The 9,825-nt window shown below is 34.6% G+C and overlaps 1 protein-coding gene across 2 annotated transcripts; it reads right to left on the reverse strand.

Annotated features, from left to right (window-relative positions):
* Nucleotides 1-1,134: 1,134 nt before the first annotated feature.
* Nucleotides 1,135-9,825, reverse strand: LOC113065586 (myosin light chain kinase 3-like). 2 transcript variants are annotated; one of them, XM_026236943.1, is made up of 16 exons: nucleotides 9,699-9,804; nucleotides 8,706-8,977; nucleotides 8,286-8,371; nucleotides 7,829-7,898; nucleotides 6,746-7,493; nucleotides 6,310-6,503; nucleotides 5,671-5,779; nucleotides 5,444-5,537; nucleotides 3,735-3,844; nucleotides 3,500-3,641; nucleotides 3,275-3,345; nucleotides 2,913-3,041; nucleotides 2,440-2,511; nucleotides 2,210-2,290; nucleotides 1,486-1,618; nucleotides 1,135-1,378 (listed from the first exon to the last, which is right to left on the reverse strand). In XM_026236943.1, exons 2-16 carry the CDS (start codon nucleotides 8,965-8,967, stop codon nucleotides 1,286-1,288), a joined length of 2,394 nt encoding a protein of 797 aa, XP_026092728.1. In that variant the 5' UTR covers nucleotides 8,968-8,977; nucleotides 9,699-9,804; the 3' UTR covers nucleotides 1,135-1,285. The 2 variants fall into 2 exon arrangements, with proteins under 2 accessions (XP_026092728.1, XP_026092726.1); XM_026236941.1 differs by having other exon boundaries at nucleotides 1,136-1,378; nucleotides 8,706-8,982; nucleotides 9,699-9,825.

Here is a 9,825-nt window from a genome sequence, read left to right on the forward strand (position 1 = left end):
TGTACATGAAGAGGTTGTCCCCTCATGAGCTCAACCATGTTAACATCACATGGTCAAGTTATAAATAATAATAATAATAGTTATGAATAATATATTCATAGTTATATTAATAATAATAAATATTATATATTTATAATACATTCATCCATATGTAGCTACATTAGATAAATGATATATATATATATACGTGCATGCACACACATACAAATTCAGGGTTTCACACCAATACATTTAAGTGTTAAGTCTAAAACCAGTGAGACGGAAATAGTTAAACATAAATAAAGATGACTCAAAGTTTATATTTTAATTTTGATTTGACATCATATGACTAAAAGAATATACAAAACCCTAACCATTGGGGCTTTGACTTTTGTGTCTGTTTTTGTATTGTTTATAAGTTCTTAATAAAAATTCAAGAAACATGACCAGTCCATATCACTAATAAATGTTTTAAGGAGTAATGCTGTTTGCTATAATTACAGTTAATATGAGATCATTTTATTACAGTCTTACTCATATCATTTGACATATTAAAGACATCAGCAAAGATTAGAAATCATTTAGCTTCTTGTTTCCCGTTACACATTCACGCCCCTTGTAATATAATTTATTGCAGCATCGTCAGCTCAGCATGATTGAAATAAAATGACTGCATGACAGTCATGCTGATAACATCATCAGCAATGATGCAATTTTAATTCCAGGGAAATTCCACTAACATTTGCTCAAGTTCCCTTTTAAGATCCATTTTGTAACTTTTTCCTGTTTTAAAATGCTAAAGGGGGCGGCTTGATCTCATTTTATGTTTAAGTCTGATGAATAATAATAATAAAAAAATATTGCTCTGCAAAGTTGAAAAGAAAATTGCTAATGAGTATAATGTATATATATATTCCTTGCATGTTTAGGATAAAACTGATTCAACGATCACACCACTGGTCTTCGTCTATACACCATCAATATATAAATAGAAGAGTAACTACTTTTTTAAATTCTTTTTTTGACTCATCCACATGCTTTTTCAATTAGAATAACATTTTGACAAAAAAATAAAATAATTTAATGAATCCTTGAAAAACACCAGAGTTTTTAACAATGTGATGGCAAAAGCAAATAAAAGAGAAACAGTCCCTTTGTACATCTGTTTTATTGCATGTTACAGATGCATGTGAATAATTATATTGGCAGCCAGTGAGTATTTAATTATGAAAGGTGGGTGGCAAATACAGCACAGCAATACAAAAACATGATCTGCATATTATAAAAGCACACATAGTGAGCACAGTCAGTATGACGTCTCTGACGCAAGCGCAGTTAGGGAACCTGAACTTCCGATCTTCTTAAACCTATTGGCTGCAGCAACAGCTATGTAGTTTTTCTGCAAAAAAGAGACAGTTGAAAGAGGATGGAGGAGAAATTAAGTGAGTAAGAAAGCATTTAGTATCTCAAGTGTTAAGAAAGTGGTAATTCATTGTGTGTTCTCACCTTCCACATTCGTCTGGCCATATACTTCTTGAGAAGAACTTGAGACTTGAGCACAATGTTGGTGCTCTTGGCTTTCTCAGTGATGTTGTTAAGCCACGGGTGTTTGAGACACTGTGTAGCACTCAGACGACCACTGTTAAAAAAGGACTTGGAATAAACACCACAAGTTGTATGAAGTACTTTTATTGTGTTTTTATGGTGTTTCACATCTTTTTTTAGAGCTTGACTGCCACTAGCTTTCATTGTATAGAAATGTGCAGCTCAGGCATTCTGTTAAGCATCTTCTTTTGTGTTACACAGAACATTCTTATATATAGCTGACCCCAAATTTTGCTTTAGAAACTTTAGTGCATCCAAGATGTATGAGTTTCTTCCTCAAGAAAAGAGTTGGAGAAAAGTAGCATTACATCACTTGCTCACCAATGGTTCATATAGAGTGGTCTGATGTTTTTATCAGCTGTTCAGACTCTCACAGCAACCATTCACTGCATTGGTTAGCAAGTGATGTAATGCGACATTTCTCCAAATCTGTTCTAATGAAAAAAAAAAAAAAAAAAAAAATCTTGGATGGCCTAGGGGGCAAAATTTAAGCACATTTTAAATTTTGGGTAAACTATTCCTTTACATGTTTTTGGAGTGTCAAAAGAATCTCATTTTAAGATAAATTATCATATTGAGATGAAATTAGTATTAGTCTCTTGAATTTCAGTCTTTTCAATCTCACCTTCTTTCTCTGATCAGCAAGTTGGAGACGAAGTCCCTAGCCTCAGCAGACACATGCTCAAATGCATCCTCATCAAAGTACCTACACACATCCAACAGGGGGCGATGTTTACAGAAGATTCCATTTTAAAACGTTCTTTAGATTTGATGATTTCTATAAAGGTATTTCAGTGCTTGTTTGTAATTAGTCCATGTTCTGTTGTGTATAGAATCAATATAACAGTGAACTACCAGTTGCCCATAAGCACATTGTTGAGGGTCTGGCTGTCATCATCGCCCAGAAAAGGAGAGAGGCCACTTAAGCTAGAATAACAGAAATTGAATGTGATTTTAATTGTTTCTCCAGTTCAACATGAAGCTAACAGGTTTGCACAAGTTTCTTTTACTGTTTTGGCGGTGACACAGAATACTGCATAACACTGGTATTGCTTTAGTTAGACTAAGCAGTTGACTGAGTGACCCTGGATTCTGTTTTACTGCCTTGTTTGATATTTTTGGATTCACTCCCAGTACCTTCACTGGACATCACATCTGTTAGCTAATCTTTGTAAATAATTTGTATGAAATCGCTTATTAAAAAATAATTGAATTTGTTTTCATTGCCGTCTTATGTATCTTTTGGAGTGGTACAGCAAATTTTAAATTGGCTCAAATTATTGTGTAATTGTGAATTACATGTTCTGGTGTGTGTTAATGTGATTTACAGCATGTATGTGACAACTCCCAAAGTCCACATATCTGTAGGGAAGGAGACAAAATCGAAGTTCACCACCTCCGGAGCTAAGAATTCAGGCGTTCCGAATGAAACTTTGAGCTTCTCTCGTGGTTTATATCTGAAGAGAGACATGGAGAAGAGTCAATTGAACCATAAAAATAAGCCTTGGCTATAATATTTGAACTCTCAGAGGATTAACACATTCAAAAATACACAGTGGTCATGGAAAGGTATGTAAGGCAAATGTCATGCCCAATAAAAATGGCTGATGACAACACTAATCTTGATTTGAACTCATAATCATGTATGGATAAGTACAATACAATAGTAGTGTACAAGTATAAATCCCACCTCCTCGCTAGTCCAAAGTCAATAATTTTCACCTGATGGCTAGAGCGATTCACAAGTAGAATGTTCTCCGGCTGAAAAAGGTGATAAACTGTTACATGTTCCCCTCTGACATTCCAGTTTCCATAAGGTTTATGCTATAATCTCACTGAATCCCTTGAGAAAAGAACAAAATCACTAGCCTAAATCTGACAGAACAAAGGGACTCCTTTTTGTTTCATCTGTCACCTTGAGGTCCAGGTGAAGTACATACATCTGGTGCATGTACTGGACACCCTCACAGATCTGTTTCACAAAAACCATGGCATCCACCTCAGTCAGCGGACAGCTCTCATCCACAATTCTCTCGAACAACTCACCTCCCTCCACACTGAATAAAAAAAAAAAAGAGTAGTCATTTCATCTGCCATGTTGCACTTTAGCCAGTTGTGTTTTATTGCTTCATAAGGATCTCACTACTCACTACTCCAGGATCAGCACCACTTGATTCTTGACCTCAAAGGCTTCATAAAGTTGGAGGATGTTTGGGTGACTTAGCTGGTTCATGACTTGGATCTCATTTAGTGCCATATCCTGCAAAACAACATGAACAACCTTGAGAAATTCATAATTTGTGAACTCTTTTGTTCTTGTGACATTGAAGACTACAGTAATGGCTGTTGAAAATTAAGCTTTAGAAATTATAAATAGAAATGTTTCACAACATTACTGTTTTTGGTCATATTATATTACAGCCTTGGTGAGCATAATAGACCGCTTCCGAAAACATCTAAAAATATTTACCCTTACGAAAAAGAAATGTGCTATTAGTATACTTCTTTTAAACTAAAAATAGGAAAGTATGCTTTTAGTTTACTTTTTATGTACTTCTCAATGTACTCTTCATAAATATACTTAAAATGACATTTAAGTATTCTTGACTTATACGTCCAAAAATTATAAATATATTTGAGCTATACTCCTAGAATCCGTGTTTTCATTGTTATACAGTAGAGGGCGCTAGTACACATCTTCTGTACAGAATTTCCTAAAAAACACAGTTGAAGAAGAAAAAGAAACAACAGATACTAACCTATCTAATCTAACAGGATCATCTTACATAAAACAGCATCAAAACTTTAACGTTATGAAATAAAATGTTGACAGATGAAGAGGTAATAATTACAGTCAAGCTTAGGGGTGTTGATCAACTCCATCTACATTTTAATTATCATTCTGAATCCAATTCATAGTTTTGTTTTGTTTGAAATGTTATTTCTTCATTTTTTATTAAACACGTTAAAGTGTTAAAAAAAATAATGCAAGAAGCTTGAATAAAATGTTTTGGTTTAGAAACAGATACATTGTTCATTCTTTGGATGTTTTGTATGTTCAGATATTCATACAACAATATACAAATTAAAACCTAAATAGGGAAATTTAAAGTATGATGTAAAGTACACTTAAAGAAAATTTATGAGAATACTTGCAGTATAAATCTACTAAACTAGTAGTTTACTGAGACTATACTTCAAAGTGTACAAAGTATTTAATTGGTAAACTATCAGTATACCTATAAGTTCACTTTTAGTGATATTGCAGTACAAACTACAAACATAGAGGTAAACTAGTTGTGTACTCAAAATTTGCTAATGTTATACTTTTATATACTTTTATATACTAGAATGTGGGTCAATTTAGTCTCAGTGAGTATTGAAACAGTACACTTACAAGTACTAGAACACTGATATTTGTATACTTGCTACATAAAGTGTACTTAAAAATATACTTGAACTTTACTTTAGTATACTTAGTAAAATAAACTTGAAGTATACTACTTTTTCGTAAGGGTAGCCCCAAGACCATAATCTGAACATCTATAAGAAGGAAAAATGACACAAACAACTGCAATGCTGCCAAGAAGTAAAAATAATTTTGCATAGTTTAATTGTTTCTTATAGCCTAGCTCTCATAGTGTTTTTAGATTTTTTGTCACAGAAGTAAATATCCAATTCGTGTTGTATGTTTCAAATAACCTCTAGTTTTTTATGGTACTGATATGTTATATAAATAAAAACAAACCAAGGTAGCAGAGCACTAGTTTGACATGTTATGGCATTTCTATTTAAAGTGCAAATGCTTTCAGTTATATTTGTGAAGTATTAAACATACACACAGATGTGGTCTGCTTACCCTTTCTCTGGCATTTCTTGTGTTGATGATTTTAGCAGCAAGTCTCATCCCTGTCTTAGTCTCTGTACATTTGTGCACCTTGCCAAATCGACCACTGATGAAACAGATATTTAATACAGTGGTAAAACAAAAAATATCAAAGGTGCACATAATTGTAAATTATTAGACTATTAGATTCAAGTGAAATAAATGCTAGCAGTTCCAGTAGACAGAAATGATCATCTCACCCTCCCAGCACTTCTCTGGTGTGGATACTGAAGGTATCACTGGGTGGAGGGTTAGACTTCAGCGACACAAACCGGTGAGCGAAAGGTGCAGGCTGAGGCGAAACATCATCTGAAAATAGCCAAGAGGACACTTTTTACAAGTCTTTTTCAGACAACTGTATTTTTGTCTGTCTATTTAAGTGGGAATCTTGTGTCAGCCCTCACTATGAGACATTCATGGTGTTGATATCTGATCTATAATGCTCTTCCTTTTGGGTTGGAGCAGGAACAGCTGACGGAGAGTGGATGATACAATAATGTGCCAGGGACAAAGGATTATCATATTCTAGATACTTCAGATTTCTAAAGTCAGGCTATAGGCCGCCTGTCACCTCTTTAACCTTTAAAAACTAATTCACACAAGCACTGTTCTGTCATTTGGTGGTTATTTTATTCACTTCTGAAAACAATCTACTGAAATTGTCAATTACAAGTGAACTTGATTTCCTATTAAATTATATATATATATATATATATATATATATATATATATATATATATATATATATATATATATATATATATATAGTAATATTTTTAATTGGTTTTTATTTTATCAGGAACATATGATAAAAATAATTAAAAAAACAGGTCACTTACCAATAACTTTAAAACATGTTTTAGGAGGGTTGTTGCTCTTCATTTGTACTGGATTCTTGTCTGTAGCTGGAGTTATTTTAATCTGTATTCCACCTGAAATGGGGTTTGAGGCTAAAACTGCTTCGGTCCCTTTATTAGCCAGAGGTGTTGATATCGTGTGGACCAAATCTGCCTTTCCACCAGTGACCTGTAATCTGTAAAATATGACTATTTATGAATCTATATATTAATGTTAAAAAGTTTAGGGTAACTTTCTTATAGTTTTAAAGTCACTTATGCTCACAGAGGCTGCATTTATCTGACCAAAAATGGTATATTTTATTTAATTCACTGACATTTGTTACTTTATGCTTCAATCAACTCAAGCCCTGCTCCAATAATGATCAATTGCAGTTTAAATTGGGAGACAAGCAATGCATCCATTGCTTGTTTTTACCTTTGTAAGGAATTAGGGCCGCTCTGCACTTGTCTAAGTGCGAAAGCCTCTTTTGTGGCTGTAGTAACATTCAGACCCAATGTTTTTGGTGGTTTGTGGCTTGGCGGTAACAGTGTTGCATCTTGTGATGTTGTCATTTTTGTTGTAGTTGTATTTAATGATGACTTTCCAGAACTCTGCGCAGTTGCAACAGGAAGACCCAGACTTGTTTTGGGAAATGTTTGGATTGGTGTTGAATCTGGTGAAGTCAGCTTGGGAGGACTGTTGGGTACCAGTGAAGACGTACATTGAGGCATTACTGGAGCAACCAGTCCAGCTGTTTTCGGTATTGTATGAATTGGTAGGGTTACATTCACTGTTTCAGTTTGCTTCGGTCCGATTGTGTTGGGCAATACCCTAGCCTTTGTCACAGGAACAGGTGCTTTGGTGTTAAGCGGTGATGTTTTCCTGTCATCTTGGGCTTCTTTATTTGGTGGAGCAATAACAGACCTCTGGGATACCACTGAGGCAGCAATGACGGGCTTTAGTACATCATTCTCGTTTGGTGGCATGTTCTTATTTTCAGCCTTATTCATTTTCTGTGTTTGATGTTGAGATCGATCCAATCTCGGGCTTACAGTGGATGTTCCTCTTTCTCCCTTGATCTGCAATTTAGGTTCATGTTGACCTTTAACCTCTGTTGAATCTTTTTTAGGTTTATGGTCCTCTGTTCTCATTCCATTGTTTTCATTGATTTCTAACAAAATACCTGCACAAACAAAAGATAAAGTATAAGTATTTTTTGTGTGAAATATCCCCAATAAATATGCGTGAAAGTTACACTATTTACTCTTTAAATGTGTAAACCTAACATTCATAGCCAATATTTGAAAATATTGTTTTTTTTTCGTATAGCCGCTGTTGGTTCTTTAGTCAGGTGATTTATGGGTCTCCCTGTCATTCTTCAGTGTATAAATATTTAGCATGCTAACAGACCCGTCATTCAAATTTATGTCCATCAAAAATGACTGTGACAATTATGTTGCCCCACTTCACCTTTCCAAATGATATATATATAGTGTAATGAAATTTGATTGTAGTTACCTTTCTCCAAAGGCATATTAAAGGCATGGGGCACCATACATTCTCTGTCCAAGCGAACATAGACTTCCTCCTGTCAATAAAGAGTGATAAAATACCGTCTTATAACAGGATCGTCTTATATTCGGGACAGTGTGGTATGTTATTGTCAACACTAATGGATAAATGTTTTGATTATTTTATGCATGTACACCAGTTTTGCTGTTTGCTGCTTTAAATGCTCAAGCTCTTTAAACAGTAATGAATTCTGATTGGCTGTCAATGTTTTTTCATTCATCAGCTGGGGAAAAAACTTTCCTATTCTCATACATTTTTTAAAATACAGTTATCGTTCTTGGTGCTAATGGGCCTTAAATGTCTTGTATGGCATGCTGATTAATGCAGTGACTTTGCTATAGTCTTAAGAGTTAATGGAACCGTTTAAAAGCAATTCTGGCTGATGCACTTTCTTTCCACTGACCGCAGAGGTTCGAACAGGCAGTGACTTCCGTCTCTGTAGAGCCGCTAAAGGCACAGACTCTGTCTCACACCGTCTGTCCTCTAGACCTTTCATATTCAAGAGACAGAATAGAACATTGTTTAGACACCAACTTAGTTCCAAACCTGTATGAAATTTGTGGAACACAAAAGAAGATATTTTAAAGAATGTTGATAACTAACAATTTTGGTTTCCTTTGACAAAAAAGTACTTGGAAGTCAATAGGAACCCATACTGTTTGTTTGTTAACATTCTACAAAATACTTGCACTCAGCAGGATAAAAAACAAAAGTTTGGAACAACGTGAGTAAAAAATGATGACAGAATTTTCTGAATTTTGGATGGACTATCTCTTTAAGACAGTTTAATATATCTGATTGTCGCTGCATTCTGGCTCCGTACTGTGTGCCAGATCCTCCAGAGCGGTTTTCATCTCTAAGACTTTCTTTTCAAGAGAATCCAACAATCTGGTCTGAGCTGACAACTGGCTGGTCACGGTCTCCTGCAGTGTGCTGTGCTGAACGCAGGTCCCACACATGGGGCAACTTCTCTCTGGGCTCAAGAGGAGCTGCTCCACTTTTAACCGTAAGTCATCAACCTTGGCCTCCAGGGTTGTGGGGCTGGACGGAGGCACAGGGCATTTCATAGAGCCCTTGAAAGACATTGAATGAAGGCTGTGCTAGAGAGATGGGGAATAAATAGAGGTACTGAATACAAGGTCTTTTTGAGGTCAAAATTAGAAATAGGCCAATAGATTTACACACAGAAGTAAACATCATTATTGTTACTTCCAAATTTTTAATAGAAACCCTGCTGAAATAAATCCACTTATACCATGTTGGTTTGCTGATCTTAGCTGGTTTAAGATAGTCTCCCAGCAAAACCAGCTAAAAAGAACCCAAATTAAAAAAATAAAATAAAATAATAATAATTATAATAAATAGATCTAACTAAGACTGGTTAAACACAAAGTTTTGCGCACATAGCTGTCAAATAACAAGGACCTTTAAGCTTTATTTAACATTAAATCAATACAATTAATATGTAATTAATAACTAAGTTAACAATATTACAATTAAATACATGACATTAAATCACTAGTATTAAAATTATTTAATACCCTAATATTTAAATAATATTTTTAGCTGTACCACTTTTTCAGATTCATAACTTTTTAATTTAAAGTTCTGCAGTATGACAAGTGAACTTTTTTAAAAGCAGAAATATCCCATAAGTATGTTTTCTGTAACTACAGATATACACACACAGTAAGTAAAAAAAGTGGAATAGTACGGTATGAAATAAAGCATAGCTTTCCTCCAGCTTAACAGACTGTAAGATTCATCTTAATAATGTCTTCAGATTCAACTATAATTCAAAAAAATTCACACCCACCTGTAAAGATGTTTGAGCAGTTTAAGTACATGTGTTTTCCGCCAAGGGTTTGAACAGACTGTTCTCTGGTGTTTTGTGGAAGCTCGCAGAGTACCAGTCTGCCAGATTCCTCTTTTATCACTCTGTG

This window comes from Carassius auratus, chromosome 48 (assembly GCF_003368295.1).
Source record: "Carassius auratus strain Wakin chromosome 48, ASM336829v1, whole genome shotgun sequence".
NCBI classification, from domain to species: Eukaryota; Metazoa; Chordata; class Actinopteri; order Cypriniformes; family Cyprinidae; genus Carassius; species Carassius auratus.